The sequence below is a fragment of the Pseudochaenichthys georgianus genome, unplaced genomic scaffold (genome assembly GCF_902827115.2).
Source record: "Pseudochaenichthys georgianus unplaced genomic scaffold, fPseGeo1.2 scaffold_417_arrow_ctg1, whole genome shotgun sequence".
Lineage (NCBI taxonomy): Eukaryota > Metazoa > Chordata > Actinopteri > Perciformes > Channichthyidae > Pseudochaenichthys > Pseudochaenichthys georgianus.
In genome coordinates, this window is record NW_027262982.1 from 119,058 (window position 1) to 140,672 (window position 21,615).

At 40.8% G+C, this 21,615-nt stretch overlaps 1 protein-coding gene across 2 annotated transcripts; it reads left to right on the forward strand.

Moving 5' to 3' along the window:
* Positions 1–622: 622 nt before the first annotated feature.
* Positions 623–20,641, forward strand: LOC117442356 (deoxyribonuclease-1-like). Of its 2 annotated transcripts, none has more exons than XM_071202402.1 (11): positions 623–714; positions 1,576–1,640; positions 8,598–8,661; positions 9,664–9,808; positions 15,705–15,793; positions 16,160–16,264; positions 16,496–16,590; positions 16,826–16,935; positions 17,496–17,656; positions 17,735–17,825; positions 20,379–20,641. In XM_071202402.1, the coding sequence occupies exons 4-11, from the start codon at positions 9,671–9,673 to the stop codon at positions 20,487–20,489; spliced, it is 900 nt and encodes a 299-aa protein (XP_071058503.1). In that variant the 5' UTR covers positions 623–714; positions 1,576–1,640; positions 8,598–8,661; positions 9,664–9,670; the 3' UTR covers positions 20,490–20,641. The 2 variants fall into 2 exon arrangements, with proteins under 2 accessions (XP_071058503.1, XP_071058502.1); XM_071202401.1 differs by having other exon boundaries at positions 636–719.
* Positions 20,642–21,615: the final 974 nt, after the last annotated feature.

The following is a 21,615-nucleotide window of genomic DNA, read 5'->3' on the forward strand; positions in this document are numbered from 1 at the left end:
TCTTCTTCACGTCTCTTCTCCATCAACATGTGTCCCCTCTTCTTCGTGTCTCTTCTCCATCAACATGTGTCCCCTCTTCTTCGTGTCTCTTCTACATCAACATGTGTCCCCTCTTCTTCATGTCTCTCCTACATCAACATGTGTCCCCTCTTCTTCATGTCTCTTCCACATCAACATGTGTCCCCTCTTCTTCATGTCTCTCCTACATCAACATGTGTCCCCTCTTCTTCATGTCTCTTCCACATCAACATGTGTCCCCTCTTCTTCATGTCTCTTCCACATCAACATGTGTCCCCTCTTCTTCATGTCTCTTCCACATCAACATGTGGTACAATATAATAGTAGTACATTCTAGTAAATTAAATATATGAGCCATGTCTCTGATGAACGATGGGGAGATGACAGCACACAGAACGCTTATAATGACCGGGTGAACGCATGGAAATGAAGGGTCTGAGTGCCTTCATGCGATAGTAGCGTGTCGTTGGAGGACCGCTCGTGTTCGTTTGCATATACAAATTTTGGAGGGAGATCTGATTAAAGGCTTCAAACTCCAGCCCGTCAGGCGAGCGGAGGGTATAAGTCCTTACTCGATCGGGAACCAGTCCCCACAGAGCAGCTTGACATTCTCATCGTGGCAGAGGAAGCGTAGCTGGACTTCACTGAGAGCTGAGGGCGGCACAGCGGCACTCATTCACACCTGCAGGAGCACAGGTGAGGTATGTTTATTTATGGAGCACTTTTCAACACAAGGCAATTCAGAATCAGAATACGTTAATCTTTTTTTTGGATGTGTACTTATTTGTAGTGCTGGGTGGTAAACCGTTTCCTACTGAATAGGGCTGCACGAAAAATCTAATTGCGATTTTTCTGACAGATATTGCGATTCGATTTGCGATATTTGTTTTTAAGCGACCCAACGGAAGTTTATTGTAACATGCGGCCATATCTCCGGCTAGGAAGGTCGCATCAACGTGCTCCCGTCTCTAGCGCCCCCGCAGCCCGAGCTACGAGTGAAAGAACTAAACTTACATGAAACTTCCGTTGGGTTGCTTTAAATTCAGTTTAAGACTCACCCTGTAATAGAAACACGTGATGGAGCATTGCTAACCTGACTCAGATGGTTTCACCAAAGCATCTAAAGCTCCACTGGAAGCCATTTGGAAAGGGCAGGCACTTTCAAGGATACTTGGCAGGTGATTGGATCAATCTGTCTATCACCTTCTATCATGGGCCACTTCTTGTTGGTTAACAATGGCTGGTACATGTTCAGCCCTACTACCGAATACCGTGATCTTTATACCGTATGATATTAACTGTTCATAAACCGGTCAAGTGGTGCGGCAGTGAAATGAGTCCCCAGGCCTTTCTGACCGGATAACCATCCCATATTTATTCTCCGTAAAACAAAGCTGTCTGACGCTCTGTTTGATACTCACATTTCTGGAGGAACTATACTGTTTTTGACGAACAGAAATATTATTTTCTGGAATCACTTTAACATTTTATATTTCATTTCTCCACATTGTGTTCAGGATTTTGACTCTCTCTCTCTTTCTCTTTTTACAAATCCAGACCTTTACGACAACACATTGGAGGATCTGTGGGCTGAGCTGATATCACACACTACACACTTCAACGTGAGTACCTTTTGATTTACAAATATATTCAGAGGTGGGAGAAGTACTCAGATCTTGTACTTAAGTAAAAGTAGAAGTATTCAGATCTTGTACTTGAGTGAAAGTAGAAGTATTCAGATCTTGTACTTGAGTGAAAGTAGAAGTATTCAGATCTTGTACTTGAGTAAAAGTAGAAATACTCAGATCTTGTACTTGAGTAAAAGTATAAGTATTCAGATCTTGTACTTGAGTAAAAGTAGAAGTACTCACTTTAACATTTTAGGGGGAAATCTGCATTTTGGTTTGAGAGAGAGACGATAGAGACAGCTTTGTTTTACAGAGAATAATTATGGGATGATTGTCCGGTCAGCAAGGCCTGGGGACTCATTTCACTGCCGCACCACTCGAGCGGTTTATAAAAAGTTTATATTATACAGTATAAAGATCATGGTATTCGGTAAGAAACGGTTAACCGCCCAGCATTACAAATAAGTACACATCCAAAAAAAGATTAAAGTATTATGATCAGATATAAGTCAGAATTAAAATCTTCTTTTTAACGAGTCATTGATATTGTCCATTTAAAATGAACTCACAAATGTCCGCTTGTATTTATCCGCTGTTTACACCTTTTACTAAATCAACAACACAGTCAGATGTTCTATCAACTATATAAAACAGCTAATTATTAACCAGGCCAACCTTGTATTTGTACTCAGTATCTCACATTATTATATGTTGTGTACATATTGTCATATATATATATATTACATCACATTTAGCTGACGCTTTTATCCAAAGCGACTTACAATAAGTGCATTCGACCAGGAAGACACAACCTTGAGGAAAACAGAATCATAAAGTACATCAGGTTTCATAGAGCCAAACATTTCAAGTGCTACTCAACTGGCTTTAGAGGAGCCAGCCCTTTGTTAGTATATAAGTGCTTTGTTAGTAGTTCTATCCTCGAGGTGGAGTCGAAAGAGATGAGTTTTCAGTCTGGAAGGTGTGTAAGCTTTCTGCCGTCCTGATGTCAATGGGGAGCTCAGTCGACCATTTTGGAGCCAGGATAGCAAACCCACGTGTTTCTGCTGATGGGAACTTGGGTCCCCCTCGCAGCGAGGGTGCAGCGAGTCGTCTGGCAGAGCGTAGAGCACGTGCTGGGGTGTACGGTTTAACCATGTCCTGGATGTAGGAAGGGCCAGATCCATTCGCAGCATGGTACGCAAGTACCAGTGTCTTGAAGTGGATTCTAGCAGTTACCGGAAGCCAGTGGAGGGAGCGGAGTGGGAACATTTAGCTTTTATATTAATCTGAATTCCTTTCTTAGTAATAAACTAACATTATTACAGCAACAGGTGCATAGCAGGTAAAAAAGGCAAGCAATAATGAAAAAGAATATTAACAGGGATCTTTGAGAGATCTAGCTTTACATATCGACCCTAAACTGCTTTTATTTTATATTTCCAATAGTAAAACTCGATGTCATCGAATAACACGTTTTAGTAGTTCGAAAAAAACAATAAAAACTGGATAAAATTGCTTTTATACTAAAGTACTATTGTTTAATGTGTTCTTCTTCCAGCGTCTCAAAGCAAAGGTCTCGTATGAGCAGTGTTGTGCTAGTTACTGAAAACCAGTAACTAGTTACCATTACTAGTTACTTAATTTAAAAAGTAACTCAGTTACTTTACTGATTACTTACACCAAAAAGTAATGCGTTACTGTGAAAAGTAACGTTTTAGTTACTTAAAAAAAGGGCTCCCATTATATTAATGCCCTTATAGCCTTCATTTCAGTACCGTTATTGCATTGGAGAATAATACAATCTGTTGATCAACTTGACATGCATTATATGCAATCTGGATAGCATCGATATTAGCAAGACAATACTGCCCATTTCAGAGCAGAACAGTGCAATTATACACAGAGAATATAGGAGTGGCCTATATTCGCGCTCTTTCCATCATAATCGATATAACACATGTTTAGAGACAAAGAAAGTCTGTTAAAGTCATCTGCGCGCGTGGTCCACACTCCCCCACAGGAAGGCAGGACCTTTGACCTGTGCCCTGCTCTAAGTTGCAGGCAGGACACATAGGAAAACACTAACATTCTCCCCTGCACAGATGTCATTAAAATATTCTCTAACAAGAACCATATTACCCCTCCTGTACCCGGGCCCGGTGACACGATGGAATCAAGAGAGCTCAGTCCCTCACTCATATAGAGGTCGGAACATGCCATAAGTATAAATAGATACAAGCATAAATAAATGTAGGAATAAAAACATGAATAAATAAATAAATAAATACAGGAATAAATATGTTGCAGTGTTTTCAGGGAGACTCAGTGTGTGTGCTGTGGCTCAGCTGGAAAGCAGTTGACTCATGACGCAGGGTTCCTGGTTCAACGACTGAACAATACGTATTTGTTGTTGTTTATAAAAGCTACAGCTAAATGAGATAATGTAGTTAATAAATGTAGTCTTTGATATGGTTTAGCCTTTCTCAGGCTACAACATGGTTAAGTTTATGAATATTATTAAGGAATACAAATCCCTCTTTGCAATGTTTACCAGCCTCCTTAGGCTTTTCAATCACAATCATTCAACTGGAATAAATACAATATTGTTAACATGAAAATATGATTTAATGTTCGTTGTTTAGAGTTATTCTAAGGCTTTACTCATTGGGAACTCGGTATGAGATAAAGCAGTGGTTCTCAAATGGGGGTACGCGAACCCCTAGGGGTACGTTGGAGTACTGCAGGGTACTGAGATTTATTTTTATGTTAGTTTTTTAGGAAATGTAAGGAAGTTTCAGCAGTGTGGGTTTTATATTAACAGAGTTACACATATTTCAAAACACTAAGTGTAATAGCTGCAGTGGCCTTCCTGTCACTGAGAATGACAAAGATCCTCAGTGAAGCTCAATCCCATGTTTCACTACATTAAGTACAACTTATTAAAAAGATCAGTTCAATGCAGCTAATGTCGTCTCTGTGTTATCGCATGATGTTAAAATTGGTTTGCCATGAATTTAGTGATGGATTGTAAACATTTGAAATGTAGCATTTAAGTGTTTCTCAGTTACTGTTGTTGTTTTAATAAATCAGACACCGATGGTGCAGCGCTGTACTGTACCTCTTTATATAGGCATTTATTCCCGAACAAATTGTTTTTGCGCTGATCATGGCTGAATTCTTTTTTCAAAGGGGGTACATTATTGAAAACAGTTTTAGAATCACTGAGATAGAGCACACTGTTGAGATGTCTGCCTGTTTTACACACTTTGACCAGCAGGGGGTTTGTGTTCAAATGAAGCCCATGATGAAGCCGCACGAGATGAACCCTTTTGCGAACCAATTGGCTGGAAAGCTTCACAGCTTCATGAGGCTTCATCTCGCCATCACTGACAACAGCTCGTTAGCCACCGTTAGCTCCTGATGCTAAGCTAACACGTACTTTGAGCTCTCGGACCGGAGGAAAGTGAAGGAGAATGAAATCTCCCGAAGCCTCTGTCGACTCAGTCTCTACTCCGGAACCAGCATGATAAAACACCGCTTTATTCCCCATCTGCCGATGCTACATGTGCTGATAAAAACTAGCTTCAAAATAACAGCTGGGTGTTTACTTCCGGGTTGTGGCTGCTGCGTGATGACGTAGCGCGTAAGGCGTTTTCTTCTGGGGATAAAACGTGCTTTTTGTCGCCACCTACTGGGAAGAATAGAGAACAGGCTAAAACAGAAAATACTCATCTATCATATCAATTATATCTATATCTATATATATATATATATATTAGGGCTGTCAGTCGATTAAAATATTTAATCGCGATTAATCGCATGATTGTCCATAGTTAATCGCGATTAATCGCAAATTAATCGCACATTTTGTATCTGTTCTAAATGTACCTTAGAGGAATATTTTTCAAGTTTTTAATACTCTTATCAACATATGAGTGGACAAATATGCTTTATGCTAATGTTTATTATCATTTGAACAATGACAAATATTCTCATGAATATTAAACACAACAACCTCTGAACATTACAAATATTCGCCTCAATTCAACCTGGAACCTCTCTCATACAATACAAATTGTGTGTGTGTGTGTGTGTGTGTGTGTGTGTGTGTGTGTGTGTGTGTGTGTGTGATCGTTGGAGCTATGTGCAGCATATGCTCGAACGGGAGCTGCCTGGACGCTGCAATCATGTTGCTGCAATCATGAGTGTGCTGACTTCTCGTACAATGTCCCGCTGTCTGCTTCCTGCATAAAGTCAAGTGCTCGGCGCAGTTGTGTGGATAGGGCGCTCCTCTGTTTTCATTTAAACAGCTCCTTATATCCGTTAGCGCAGCTAGCTAGCACCAGATGCTAGCTAGCACCAGATGCTAACAACAACAATAGCCGCGTTCACACTGCGGTACGGTAATGCACGTAAGGTCTCTCTCTCGCTCGCTCGGGCCACACATACACACACCCTCCCGGTCCTCCCGATGGCCAGTCGGTGCCTGCCGGTGAGCGTGGAGGTGTGGTCTGCTACAAGCGGGCGGCAGGAGCGGGGCTGTCAGCAGCATCAGCTTGTAGATGGTATTTTAAACTCGATGCGCTCTGAAACTACGGGGCGGCCGAGGACAAAAAATACACATGCGTTAATCGCGTTCAAATAATTAGTGGCGTTAATTTTTTTTTGCGTTAACGCGTTATTATATATATATATATATTTATATATATATTTCAACATCTTAACCCTTGAGAGTGACTGGACCCTACACTCTTCCATAAGTGGGTCAAAAAGGACCCGTATTAGAATAATGTGTGTTTTTATGCCATTTTGGTTAAGAAAGATCACATAATATTTAGTATCATATTTTGGTTCACACTAGAAATATTTTATATTTAATTTTTCAGTATTTTGAATTTTTGAATTTTCTTTTACATTTTGAAAAAAAAACGAAATTCCATAGACCCACTTATAGAAGCTTGGGGTAGTAATACAAAAACTACAATTTCTTAAAATGTATAACATTTACATTTAAAATGTGAATGGCATGATATCCAAAACAAGTTTTTTGAGGAATAGCTGGAATATGAAATGATAAAAAAAATGTAATTACAAAGATACTTCAAGAAAACCACCTCACCGGGTAAAAAAATACCCACTTATGCATCTAAGGCAAGGCAAGGCAAGGCAAGGCAAGGCAAGGCAAGGCAAGGCAAGTTTATTTATATAGCACTTTTCAACGCAAGGCAATTCAAAGTGCTTTACAAAAAAAAATGAAAGACATTAAGCATTAAAAAAGAAAAGCTAATAAAATAAACATTAAGGAAAAATACATGGATAAAAGTTACAGTGCATTCTAAAATATGAATAGTTCAATTAAACATTACAAGAAAAAGTACATGGATAAAAGTTACAGTGCAGTTTAAGTTCAATTAAAAGCAGCGACAAAAATAAAAGTCTTCTTGCTGGATTTAAAAGTAGTCAGAGCTGCAGCGGACCTGCAGGTTTCTGGGAGTTTGTTCCAGATGTTTGGAGCATAATAACTGAACGCTGCTTCTCCATGTTTAGTTCTGACTCTGGGGACAGAAAGCTGACCAGTCCCTGAAGACCTGAGAGATCTGGATGGTTCATAATGGCTTGGCTCCAAAAACCATTACCTCAGTTTTGTCTTTGTTTAATTGGAGAAAGTTCGGACACATCCAGTCATTGATTTGTTCAATGCACTTACTCAGTGTTTGAATTGGAGCATAGTCTCCTGGTGAAATTGTTACGTACATTTGTGTGTCATCTGCATAGCTATGGTAACTTATTTTGTTGTTCTTCATTATCTGAGCCAGTGGTAGCATGTAGATGTTAAAGAGAAGAGGCCCCAAGATGGAGCCTTGAGGAACCCCACATGTCATATTTGTCAACTCAGATGTGTATTTACCTATAGAAACAAAGCTGTTTATGTCCTTTAAGTAGGATTCAAACCAATTTAGAACTGTTTCCGAAAGTCCCACCCAGTTCTCCAGTCGGTCTAGTAATATGCTGTGGTCAACAGTGTCAAACGCAGCACTGAGATCTAATAATACTAACACTGAAGTTCTGCCACTGTCTGTGTTTAAGTGGATGTCGTTAAAGACCTTTACAAGAGCAGTCTCAGTGCTGTGGTTTGGACGAAAGCCTGACTGGAACACATCCAAACAGTTATTTAAATGCAAGAACTTACTCAACTGTTGAAAAACAACTTTTTCAATGATCTCACCTAGAAATGGCAGGTTTGATATGGGCCTGTAATTGTTCATTACTGAAGCATCTAGATTATTCTTTTTTAAGAGCGGTTTAATGACTGCAGTTTTCAGGACCTGTGGAAAAACACCTGAGTGAAGAGATTTGTTTACTAGATGAAGTAGATCTGAGGCCATGCAACGAAAAACATCTTTGAAAAATCCTGTTGGAATAATATCAAGGCAGCAGGAGGAGGATTTCAGAAGTTGTATAATGTCCTCGAGGTTTTTATCATTAATCTGATGGAATTGTGTCATGATGTCTGAATTGATGTTAAGTGGACACAGAGACAGCACATTTGCTGTTCCTGATGCAGAGGCACTGACTGCTTGTCTGATTTTCTGAATTTTGTCAGTGAAAAAGGCAAAATCATTGCACGCCCTGGTGGATAGAAATCTAAGGGTTAAGTGAATTTGTTTTGCATGAATCATACACTACAGAGAAGAGGTTTCTATTTATTTTATTTATTACAAATGAGTAAATCAGAATAGTACATTTAAAGTCAAATTGGTTGAATGACAGTTGCTCTATTTTGAATACAAAAAATATAAATATTTATATAATGATGGTTAAATCTGTATAGTACCATATATACAGAGGTGTTGAGGTTATTTAGTGGATTTTTACTCTCTCTCTCTCTCTCTCTCTCTCTCTCTCTCTCTCTCTCTCTCTCTCTCTCTCTCTCTCTCTTTCCAAATCCAGACCTTACGACCAGGCATTGGAGGATCTGTGAGCTGAGCTGATATCACACTCAAGACCCTTCAACGTGAGTACCTTTGGTTTACAGATATATTCAGAGGTGGGAGAAGTACTCAGATCTTGTACTTGAGTAAAAGTAGAAGTACAAAGGTCTTGTACTTGAGTAAAAGTAGAAGTACTCAGGTCTTGTACTTGAGTAAAAGTAGAAGTACTCAGAAATTGTACTTGAGTAAAAGTAGAAGTACACAGGTCTTGTACTTGAGTAAAAGTAGAAGTACCAGAGTGTAGGAATACTAGTTACAGTAAAAGTCCTGCATTCAAAATGTTCCTCAAGTGAAAGTAGGAAAGTATTCTCATCAAAATATAGTGAAAGACAGTGAAAGTAGTCGTTGTGCAGATTGGTCCATTTCAGAATAATATATATGACATGTTTTATAATGATTGATCATGAAAGTGTTCTCAAAGCTGGTGAAGGTGCAGCTAGTTTGAATGACTTTGTAGACTGCAGGGTAGCTTCACAGATCTGGATGAATGATGTGAAATCTAATCAAGTGTTAAATCAGACTTTAGTTCCACCTGGAGTAAATCCACAAGCTCACTAAAGGGATTAAATACATGTAGTGGAGTACAAGTACACCATGTACCTCAGAACTGTAGTGGAGTAGAAGTACACAGTAGCAGAACATAAAATACTCAAGTAAAGTACAAGTACCTCAAGATTGTACTTAAGTACAGTCTTTGAGTAAATCTACTTAGTTACTTCACAATGAAATTGCGTAAGTGAAAGTATTTGTTGAACAGTGTTGGACACTCAGTAAGAAGGCTGACACCCCGTCCTCCTAAGACGACTGAAATCTATTACAATATGTTGGAGTTCATTTTTGTTTCGTGACTTTACCAATCAGTTAAAGCAAATATTTAATATTCTTAATATAATAACTGCATTTTGACCCAAAGAGGACATTGTGGGAAAACAAACGAGTCACTTTGAGTTACCTTTGTGTTTGAAAAGTGCAATTTAAACAAAGTTTGATTTGATTACCAAGTATTTTAAACATGTCTCTGTTAGTCCCAGGATGCGTCTGCTCGGTGCTCTGGGTCTCTTCTTGGCCCTGCTGCATGTGACCTCCTGTCTGCTGATTGGAGCCTTCAACATCGAAAACTTTGGAACCAAGAAATCCAAAGATGACTTTGTGATGAACCACATCAAAAAGGTCTGAAACTCAACTTGGTATCCAATACTTATCTGTTCTTCGTTGTTTTGACTGTATCCTGGCAAGTGAAACATAGTAACCCACTTCCTGTTTGAGTTTCCTTTTCTTGGGAATCAATGATTGTTTTGTGAGGTAATGGTCATTGTAAACATAATGCTGAAGTGCAGCACTGAACAGCTACGGTGGCCAGCAGGTGTAAACGTGCCGCTACGGCCCCAAACTCTTCCATCAGGAGAAACTCGCTGCAGCTTCAGAAAGGAAGCAGATATAAAAACTAGAGCCGGGACTCGATTAAAAAAATTAATCTAATTAATTAGAGGCTTTGTAATTAATTAATCGAAATTAATCGCATTTTTAATCAAATATACATATTTGACCTGAGAACAGTGAGAAGCAATTTTCACATGGATTTTACTCCAAGTGGTCTACAGTCGAGTGCATGACATTAAGGATTTTGGCCCTGTGGGCCATCTAAGCTAATTTAATTTACAGATGGCCCTGAGCCCAATAGAGATTGCCCTGAAAAATGCACACGGACAAAATGGCACGAAGGGTTTGGGGGGCCTCCGTCCCCCTAGAACATTTAGATGTGTGCAGGTCTTAGATGCTGTCTGGTGCGTTCTCTAGACTGAATTATAAGATGAACCACCACAATATTATATTGTACAATTTCAATTTTATTCTTCATTTCACTTGTTTGTTTGTTCTTGTTTGTGTTTGCTCGCTTGCATGCCCTGCATAGCTATAAGAAATACTTAAGTTGTTGGTCAAAACACTTTCCATCTGATGAAGGCAAATGCCTTCCCAGATGGAAAAAAGTAGAAAACATTACATTCAGTTATAACTGCCAAAACAAACATTATTTACACTATTATGGCCCCTGTTAAAAATGTGTGTAATGTTAACTACTGTAAGGTGGTCGAACGAATGCCTCCTCATCCGGAAGCTGACCGAGCAGACCCGAGCAGCAGTCGAGAGGAGCCGAGCGCATCCGCGAAGCACACGTCAGAGTTCCCGTTAGCCGGCAAATCTAAATATCTTCGGTCAAAATAATTTCCCTTTAGAGCAATACCGCTTCAGTTGCGCCACTTATGTGACAGACAAGAAGAGTATGTGACAGACAAGAATAGTATGTGACAGACAAGAATAGTCAACTCTAATGTCTAACACTTGATGTGGAGAAAGAGATGTCCTGTATGGGTTGATTGTGCGTTGATCTGTTGGTAATGCCCCGGGGTTCCGGTGGGCATGTAAACACATGCATAATGCTGCGCTATACTTTGTGGCCTCATCCAGTTGCATAGCGACACTTATTGTGTAGTTGTCTTTTAATAAGCAGGTAGTCATATCCAGTGGTGTAGCGCTATTTTAAATGAGGTCATCCCAAACTATTCCAAACAAGTGCGCACGCGCGCAGTGCACTCACAAAACGGGCAGACAGGTCCACAGAAACTACCGGTATGATTAGTCCTACTTTACTTACTGTACTGCAAAAAGCAGACGGCGCTGTGCTCAACAGACACACACAGACTCAAAACCATGGACACACTGGCACATACGTTACATAAACAATGTATAGGCCTAAATTGCATAAACTACAGTATTGCAACTAAGCAGACAGCGCTGCTTTTCTCTCTCTCTATCTCCACTTTCAAAATCTATTTAAAACTCATAACAAACAAACACAATTCCCAAAGTTGTCCTGAAATTAACTTATTAAATAAACAAAACGAAAAATATATATAGCCTACTAATGCAAACATTGAATCTGGACTGGAAATTATTCTGATTAGGCCTAGCCTACATTGCAAATAAGCAGACAGCGCTGCTTTTTTCACACACACACACACACACACACACACACACACACACACACACACACACACACACACACACACACACACACACACACACACACACACACACACACACACACACACACACACACACACACACACACACACACACACACACACACACACACACACACACACACACACACACACACACACACACACACACACACACACACACACCTTGCGTTTTGAAGACTGATGCATCAGATATGGATGAACAAACTTTGCAGCCCAGTTTCCCAGCTTTGCAGTCTATCCACGGGTATGCCTCTTGTTTCCTCCGCCACATCTTCTCCGTCCATACCTCTGGGAAAGGTGAGCTTGAGCTAGCCAGGGGAACGTTGCTAGCGCAGCTAACGTGCACGTTAGCTAGCATTATCCACGTCTTTAGGCGGCTCTTCTGATGATGTACTGTAGTACTAGTAACAGCTTCACTTGTAGCTTCAGTGCTGCTAGACTCTTTCTTCTTGTGAATTATATTCTTTTTAGAAAAGAAGTCAAGTAAAAAATGTTTGCCTGCCATTATAGAGCTTTTTCGTTAGCGTTCTTGAGGGAAAGAGCTGCGGCAAAATTGGCGGGCGGTAAACTGGCCGTGGGTGTGTCACTGACACACCCCCAGCTCGCCGCGGGGTCACGAGCGTGATGACTAATCATAATTCTTTAAGGAAATCGTTTTTATTTTTTATTATAATTACTGTGAAATGTATTATGTTTTTGTCATTATTACAACAAATACACACTTGCAACTGATAAGACTGGCAATGATTTTATATTTATTAGACTATTACAAAAAAGATCATGCTCCAAATAAGTGGGGGTACAGCGTACCCCCGTGTCCAACGCCCACTACATCACTGGTCATATCATTAGCTAGAACTAGCTGGATCTGATCGATATGGACATAAACGCGAGTGAAGTCTAATCTGACGGGAGAGAGAGATCAGCTGCTGCTGACGAGTCGAGACTCGACACGCAGCTCTGCATAACCACATGCAGCGGTGAGCGGAACAAAACACACACTTCAGGTTAGAATATCACACGTAGCTATTTTAATTACCTCTCAAACTACCGTAACTAGTTATAGATATGTTTAGTTTTACTGTCGGGTCACTCATTACTGGATCCGCGAGCTGCATGATACTGGCATAATAGATTGCCCGATCGGGCACCCAGCAGGTGAGGCTTCATTGCCCGAGCTAAATACTAGATGGCCCCGGGCCATCGGGCAGTCCTTAATGTCGAGCCCAGTGACAATCCAGTGAGCCAGGGAGTTGGTTATTCTCTCAGACGTGGACTTACTTATCCTGGCCCTGAAACCAGTCATCTGGTTGAGTGTGGGTTGGGTCAGGGTGTGGTTCCTTGCACTCGGAGTCGGGCTAACGTCCACGCTAGCTGCTACATGCTTTGCATTTAGGTGATACTTTAGGCTTGATGTGCTGCGGTGATATGCAAATTCTTTTTTGCATAATTTGCACACAACCGTGCTCTTATCGACGCTTCCATCCGTCCGTTTTTTAAAACAAAATGTCCCATCCACGGGGCGACCAAAGCGGTCTCATCAGCTTGTTCGTTCATGTTTGACTATTGTTCCCCGTGGTTTGTTGTTGTTTGAAGTCCCATGCTGAAGGCATGAACGTTAGTTGGTGCTCCAGTATAATCGGTACGCCTGAAACTCATGCAGTGAGAAACGTTCCGCTGTGCAAAAATAAGTGCGATTAAAGTGCGATTAAAATGCGTTAATTTTTTTAACGTGTTAATTTTTGTGTAATTAATTAATCTTAATTAACGCGTTAAAGTCCCGGCCCTAATAAAAACACATGAAGAAACATCTCCAGCAACTTGACAACACATGCAGCATTTAGAGGACATCCAGCACCTTGAGGAGACATGCAGCGTTTAGAGAACATCCAGCACCTTGAGGAGACATGCAGCGTTTAGAGAACATTCAGCACCTTGAGGAGACATGTGCAGCGTTTACTAAACTTCTGTCTGTCTTCTTCTGCTGTGACCTTCAGTATTTACTTCCTGTCTGTCTTCTTCTGCTGTTCCCTTTAGTGTTTACTTCCTGTCTGTATTATTCTGCTGTTCCCTTTAGTGTTCACTTCCTGTCTGTCTTCTTCTCTTGTTCCCTTTAGTGTTTACTTCCTGTCTGTCTTCTTCTGCTGTTCCCTTCAGTGTTTACTTCCTGTATGTCTTCTGCTGTGCCCTTTAGTGTTTACTTCCTGTCTGTATTATTCTGCTGTTCCCTTTAGTGTTTACTTCCTGTCTGTCTTCTTCTGCTGTTCCCTTTGGTGTTTTCTTCCTGTCTGTCTTCTTCTGCTGTTCCCTTTATTGTTTACTTCCTGTCTGTCTTCTGCTGTTCCCTTCAGTGTTTACTTCCTGTCTGTCTTCTTCTGCTGTTCCCGTTAGTATTTACTTCCTGTCTGTCTTCTTCTGCTGTTCCCTTTAGTGTTTACTTCCTGTCTGTCTTCTTCTGCTATTCCCTTCAGTGTTTACTTCCTGTCTGTCTTCGTCTGCTGTTCCCTTTAGTGTTTACTTCCTGTCTGTCTTCTTCTGCTGTTCCCTTTAGTGTTTACTTCCTGTCAATCTTCTTCTGCTGTTCCCTTTAGTGTTTACTTCCTGTCTTCTTCTGCTGTTCCCTTTCGTGTTTACTTCCTGTCTGTCTTCTTCTGCTATTCCCTTCAGTGTTTACTTCCTGTCTGTCTTCGTCTGCTGTTCCCTTTAGTGTTTACTTCCTGTCTGTCTTCTTCTGCTGTTCCCTTTAGTGTTTACTTCCTGTCAATCTTCTTCTGCTGTTCCCTTTAGTGTTTACTTCCTGTCTTCTTCTGCTGTTCCCTTTAGTGTTTACTTCCTGTCTGTCTTCTTCTGCTATTCCCTTCAGTGTTTACTTCCTGTCTGTCTTCGTCTGCTGTTCCCTTTAGTGTTTACTTCCTGTCTGTCTTCTTCTGCTGTTCCCTTTAGTGTTTACTTCCTGTCAATCTTCTTCTGCTGTTCCCTTTAGTGTTTACTTCCTGTCTGTCTTCTGCTGTTCCCTTTAGTGTTTACTTCCTGTCTGTCTTCTTCTGCTATTCCCTTCAGTGTTTACTTCCTGTCTGTCTTCTGCTGTTCCCTTTAGTGTTTACTTCCTGTCTGTCTTCTTCTGCTATTCCCTTCAGTGTTTACTTCCTGTCTGTCTTCTGCTGTTCCCTTTCGTGTTTACTTCCTGTCTGTCTTCTTCTGCTATTCCCTTTAGTGTTTACTTCCTGTCTGTCTTCGTCTGCTGTTCCCTTTAGTGTTTACTTCCTGTCTGTCTTCTGCTTTTCCTTTTAGTGTTTACTTTCTGTCTGTCTTCTGCTGTTCCCTTTAGTGTTTACTTCCTGTCTGTCTTCTTCTGCTGTTCTCTTTAGTGTTTACTTCCTGTCTGTCTTCTTCTGCTGTTCCCTTTAGTGTTCACTTCCTGTCTGTCTTCTTCTGCTGTTCCCTTTAGTGTTTACTTCCTGTCTGTCTTCTTCTGCTGTTCCCTTTAGTGTTTACTTCCTGTCTGTCTTCTTCTGCTGTTCCCTTTAGTGTTTACTTCCTGTCTGTCTTCTTCTGCTTTTCCCTTTAGTGTTTACTTCCTGTCTGTCTTCTTCTGCTGTTCCCTTTAGTGTTCACTTCCTGTCTGTCTTCTTCTGCTGTTCCCTTTAGTACCTCTGTCAAAAATGTGCCAACTGCTAGGACTGTCTTAGGGAAGACAGCTTTTAGATGCGCAGCTCCTCTGTCTTGGAATAGTCTGCAAATTAAATGGAAACTGAACAAGCTGGTGCCACTAAATGTTTTTAAAGCTCGGTTGGATGCTAGTCAATCAGAAGCTATTGGTACCTGTTCATGTGGATAATTATGTAAATGATGCTGTATGATGTCCTTTTGTTGTTCTGTTTATGCTTTTATGTTTCATGTGGAACTACTTGAACAAGTCTCCCTTGGAAAAGAGATCAATGATCTCAATGGGATTTTATCTGTATAAATAAAGGTTTGAAATGAAATGAAAAATTGACAAATCAGAATTACATTTTCTTCAGATTGTCCTTCGCTATGACATCATTCTGATCCAGGGGCTCCAAGACGAAGATGGGAAAGTGACCAAAAAACTCAAGGATCTTGTTAACAAGTAAGACTTATGAAGAGCAGACCCAGTATTCTAACACACAGACGTGCAGACTGTGAGGGCTGCTTCCTTCCTCTAAATGTTATCTGCTGCAATATCCAAATATCAGTAATCGCACTATTTGGCAAAACGAGTGAAAATATCTGAATGAAGTATTGTGGAGAAGTCCTGGCCTACAAACAGTATTCTATAGACCTAATACAGACACACTTCATACTATCATACATTCATATATTTCCTTTCATATTGGAATTGGGATATCATCAATATAAAAGCTATGTTTTCCAAATGCAGCAGCACTAAGTGTGTGTGTGCATGTGCGTGTGCGTGTGTGTGTGTGTGTGTGTGTGTGTGTGTGTGTTTCCCCAGAGATTCTCCTCTTCATTTCAGCTACATCGTCAGTGAGCCCCTGCCCCTGGGTTCCAGCTTCTTCCAATTTCTCAGCCATAAGGAGAGATACCTCTTCCTCTACAGGTAAAACACAAAAGGGCAAAAACAAAGCACCAACAGTGAAATGATCGTTTGTATGGATTGCTTTGTTAATACCAGGGAGCAGAAAGAGAAAACATGTGTTTGATAAAGAGTGTAAGCAGCATAGAAAATGCTCCAGGAGTTGTGAATATGTGACCATGAGAAAGAGTCCATGAACTCGATCCACTGTTTGGAGACGTCTTCAACATAAAGAGTTCCATCTTTCCTCTGCAGGAAGGAGACGGTGTCCGTGAAAGGCAGCTTCCAATACACTGTCAAAGGCTTCGACAGACCGCCCTTCGTCGTCAAGTTTTCCTCCACAGAGCCCGGTAATAGAGGAGAGACTGTTCTTTCACTGGAAATGTAGATTATCTCAACTATTCTAGAGAACTGAGCACCAGACTGTGTGAGAGGAGATCCTGAGGTCTGTCCGTCACCAACACCACTTTAAACAACTCTAGCATTTGCTTCAGTGCTACTTTTTCAAGTTTCAAGTCTTTTCCTGCAAAATGTAAAAGTAAATTGTCTCTCTTCATTCACTCCTCTCTCTCTCCTGGTCTCCAGGTAAGGAATTTGTTCTGATCCCCATTCACACCAAACCGAAATCCGCTGTGCAAGAAATTGATGCCCTTGTTGACGTGGTGGCTGCTGCCGAACAAAAATGGAATAACAATGTAATACCCCGTACAAGACATGCAATACAACCGTAGAAACACACACACACTGCTGCGCCCCACCCTTAAAATGACACACACACACACACACACACACACACACACACACACACACACACACACACACACACACACCACACACACACACACACACACACACACACACACACACACACACACACACACACACACACACACACACACACACACACACACACACACACACACACACACACACACACACACACACGCCACCTTAATTCTTTAGCTAAACTGTGTTACAAACATATTACTATGGAGGCCCATATCTGCCGATGTGAACAAAACAAAAGAGATTATTCAAAATAAATTGTCAAGTAAAACGTAATATCTCGAAATATTGACCTCTCCATCATGACTCACATAGAGCAGTTTGTTCTGGTGTAAAATGAGTGGACGACAGAGAGCAACATTTAGATAAGGGGCGTTTACATTTGTGTTTTTCAGATTGTCCATTACCATGACATTATTCTGATCCAGTTCTAAAATAATCAGTTTGAGCCGTTTCCCTCTGCCTGCAGAACATCATGGTGCTCGGAGACTTCAACGCAGACGGCAAGCATGTCAAAGCAGGAGACTGGAAGAAAATCCGCCTCTTCAACACCAACAAGAACTTCCACTGGCTGATCGCCAACGGCGTCGATACTACGCTGGCAGCAAAGTCTTCCAACGCTCACGACAGGTGAACACACACAGATAATCATGAAGACACTTGCATGCACACACACTCTCTTAATCACCTCTCTTCCTGTTTCTGCAGGATTGTCGTCACCACTGAAATGGAGAAGGGAGTGTTGGCAGGCAGCGCTAAGGTCTTTGACTTCAGGCAGGAATATGGTCTGGGCGATCAGGTACGTTCACACTGGACCGCGTCACGATTACATGTAGAGTCAATTCATAAGAAGCGAAAAGACGCACATTTGTGGCGAAGGTTTTTTCATCTCGATCTTCAAATGTGCGTGACGCTGTCTCACGACATCCTCCTCGCCAGCGCATCTTGTTGAGTGACGCATTTCATTGAAACAACACACATGTAAATGGCATGTTCAGAAGTCAGTACATGTGAAGCACTTACTTGACAGGTTATAAATGAAACCACAGACAGTATCTGGCTATGGCAGACTCCTCAAATCCCTCCATGTGAGCCTTAGAGTCTCACTCATGGAACTAAAGTCATTCAGCCCAAGTGTACGGAACTAAAATAAAGCATGACTGCATATTATTTCAGTGAAGATCAGCATTTGATCAATGGAAATATTTGACATTTTGAAATAGCATCAGACCTTAATGATCATTCCATGTGAGCCGTAGATAATGTAACCAACACAAAACAGCAATTCCAAGACGTTTCCTTTGCTCTGACGTCTGATGTCACGGTGGATGAGCGCATTCAATTCAAGTTTATTTATATAGCCCGAAATCACAAATCCTATTTGTCTCAGAGGGCTTCACGAGTCAACAAACACAATTGGCAATGTAAAACAATGTAAAAACAACAAACGTATCTTACAAGATCAATGTGAAAATACCAATTTAAAAAGCAACATAACACAATAACACAAATACAGTGAGAGTACAATAAATACAATTCCATAAAACGAAGGGTCCATGAGGATGCATAAAGGGGGGTTTGAAACCAGTCTTAACTGTACGCTGTACTAAAGAGGAAAGTCTTTAGCCTGCTCTCAAATGTGTGGACACCGTCTGCCTCCCTAATCAGCACTGGAAGTTGATTCCAGAGGAACGGGGCTTGGTAGCCGAAAGCTCTAGCACCTGACCTTTTTTTGTGGACTCTGGGACAACCAACAGACCTGCACTCTGGGACGTTAATGCCCTAGAGGGGCAATAGGAGATTAAAAGATCCTGGAGGTAGGATGGTCCCTGACCATTTAGCGCTTTGTATGTGAGTAAAAGTATTTTAAAATCAATCCTGGACTTAACTGGTAGCCAGTGCAAGGCTGCTCAAACAGGAGTGATGCGGTCCATCTTCTTCGTTCCTGTTAAAACCCGTGCTGCAGCATTTTGTATGAATTGAAGGGTCTTTAATGATGAGTTTGGACAGCCTGATGAAAGGGAATTGCAATAATCCAGCCTGGAGGGGATAAAAGCATGGATTAGTGTTTCTGCATTGTTGTGATTTAGGATGTGCCTGATTTTTTGCAATATTCCGTGGATGGAAGTAGGCAGTCCTTGAAATTTGCTTTATATGGGATTTAAAAGACAAATTCTCGTCAAAGATAACACCAAGACTTGGTAATACAATTCGAAGAAATGTTGTTGTTGGACAGTTTGTTCCGAAGGTGCCAAATATAATGACTTCTGTTTTGTCGGAGTTTAATAATAGAAAGTTGCTGGTCATCCATGTCTTTCAGTCTGTGAGGCATTCTTTCAGTTTAACTAATGCAAATTGTACATCTGGTTTAATTGATAGATACAATTGTGTATAATCTGCATAACAATGACAATTGATGGAGTTATTCCTTATGATATTGCCCAATGGTAGCATATATGATGAGCAGGATGGGTCCAAGTACAGAGCCTTGCGGTACTCCATGACTGACTGTAGTTTGTAATGAGGATTCATCGTTGACAGATACAAACTGAGACCGTTTTGATAGATAAGACCTGAACCAGCTTAGTGCAGTTCCCCTTATACCTATCAAACACTCTTTTCTTTGGAGTAGTATGTTATGGTCAATGTGTCAAAGGCAGCACTCAGATCTAACAGAACCAGGATAGAGGCAAGTCCATTATCAGATGCACAAAGCAGGCCATTTGTGACTTTAACCAGTGCTGTCTCTGTGCGATGATGTTTTCTAAAACCTGACTGGAATTTCTCAAATAAACCATTTGTATTTATAAATGCACACAATTGTGAGGCCACTGCTTTCTCGAGGATTTTTGAGAGGAAGGGAATGTTTGATATTGGCCTGTAGTTGACCATAACCTCAGGATCAAGGTTTGTTGTTTTTATAATAGGTTTAATTACAGCTACTTTAAATGACTGTGGAACATAGCCCGACAGTAAATGTAAATTCAACATATTTAATACAGGTGTATTAATTAGGGGTGCAATTTGGGCGCAAAAAGAGTGCAGTTTTCTGTCTGTAATGCAAATCATTATATTGAGCTGATAACAGATGAACAGATGAAGTTATTAGGCGTGCAGAGATGCGAGAGTTGACAGGAGTAGTCACTACAGCCAGGAACTAGATTACTAGATTACTAGATTAAGTAATGCTTGATACTTTTATTTTTATGAATAGTTTTTTGACGGTCTAAAAAACATCTTGTGCGAAGAAACCACCTGTTAGAAGTTAAACTGAGACTTTGTTCTGTAGGCCAAGTTGGAAGAACAACTAATTGAAATTGAGTTCCGAAAATGTTTTCTCTGTTTCTCTCAGGCAAAGAGGATCAGTGACCATTTCCCTGTGGAGGTGGAGCTGAAGCTGAAGGTGGAGCCGGCGCCGGATCAGCCGGAGGACCCGGAGCAGCCGGAGGACCCGGAGGCATAAAAAACCGGACAAAAACGGATTCAGATGAGCCGCCAGAAACCCCCCCAAAAAAAACAAACCTTGAGTCTGAATCCGAATTAGGATTATTCAGTTGGAGTATTTCTGGAACCATGCAGCATTGAATAAGAATAAAAAAAATAACTGCCAAATGATTTCATTGCAAACTTGTGTTTTTGAAACAGGAGAGTGAAGCGTCTCATTGTAGTGTTTATAAAAGGTGAGGTAAATGAAATATGATGATTGTGAGAATTAACCAAGAGATCTTTTATAGGAAATGGATATCAGTTTCTACTGAAGAGAAAGACAATGTGTATCCAGAGCAGAGGTTGCGCTAGACTTTTTCGCTGCCCGTCATTTTGACGGACAGAATCGCAACTATAGAGTGGCGAAGTCGCTCCCCTTCCGGTGGACCTCCATGGGACCTTATTTAGGAAAAAGTATTTATTGAAGTCAATGGAGAGAGAAAGATTATCTTTTGATCCCGTTTGAATTGTGACACGAATTACACATATGATGTTTGTCAATTTAAAAGATAATTTTGCAAGTCAAAACAAAAGAAATGTGTCGTAAAACTGTGAAGTAACACATTTGTTTGTGTGAAACGCTGAATGAACTCCATCTCTGGTCTCGCAGACTCTCAGAACAACACACGTCACCAAGATGGCCGTCACTACTGTCTTGCCAAAGAAGGGATTAACTCCCCTCACTATCACCCGCTCACCCTCACTATCACCCTCACTATCACCACAATGAAACACGTCCAGAATAATGTCATGCAAAGCTGCCTGCCTACCTTCCTTTGATTCTCTCTGAACTGCCTGATCTTTTTAATGTTTAATGTCAACCATTTGTGCAGATAGCATGAAGTAGAAAAGATCGCCGATGCTAATGTAGCATTAGCGTTAGCATTTCTCCCCCGGGCTTAAATGGTGTATTATAGAATGATCACACCGGTGACAGTACTCTTCAAAGGGTTCACGAAATATGACTACTACTCTTACTGTTTAACATTTTGGGTTACTTAATGTTACTTAATGTTAAGGCTAATAAAAATGACAAGGCTGTAATGCTAACTAACGTGCTAGCTACTAGCTAGGTAGCTAACTTGATCCAGCCACACCTGGTC

Coding starts and splice junctions, on each gene's coding strand:
- LOC117442356 (XM_071202402.1), top strand. CDS start 9,671: ATGCGTCTGCTCGGTGCTCTGGGTCTCTTCTTGGCCCTGCTGCATGTG. Junction 16,936..17,495: donor AACAAAAATGGAATAACAAT/GTAATACCCCGT, acceptor CTCTGCCTGCAG/AACATCATGGTGCTCGGAGA. Junction 17,657..17,734: donor TCTTCCAACGCTCACGACAG/GTGAACACACAC, acceptor CTGTTTCTGCAG/GATTGTCGTCACCACTGAAA.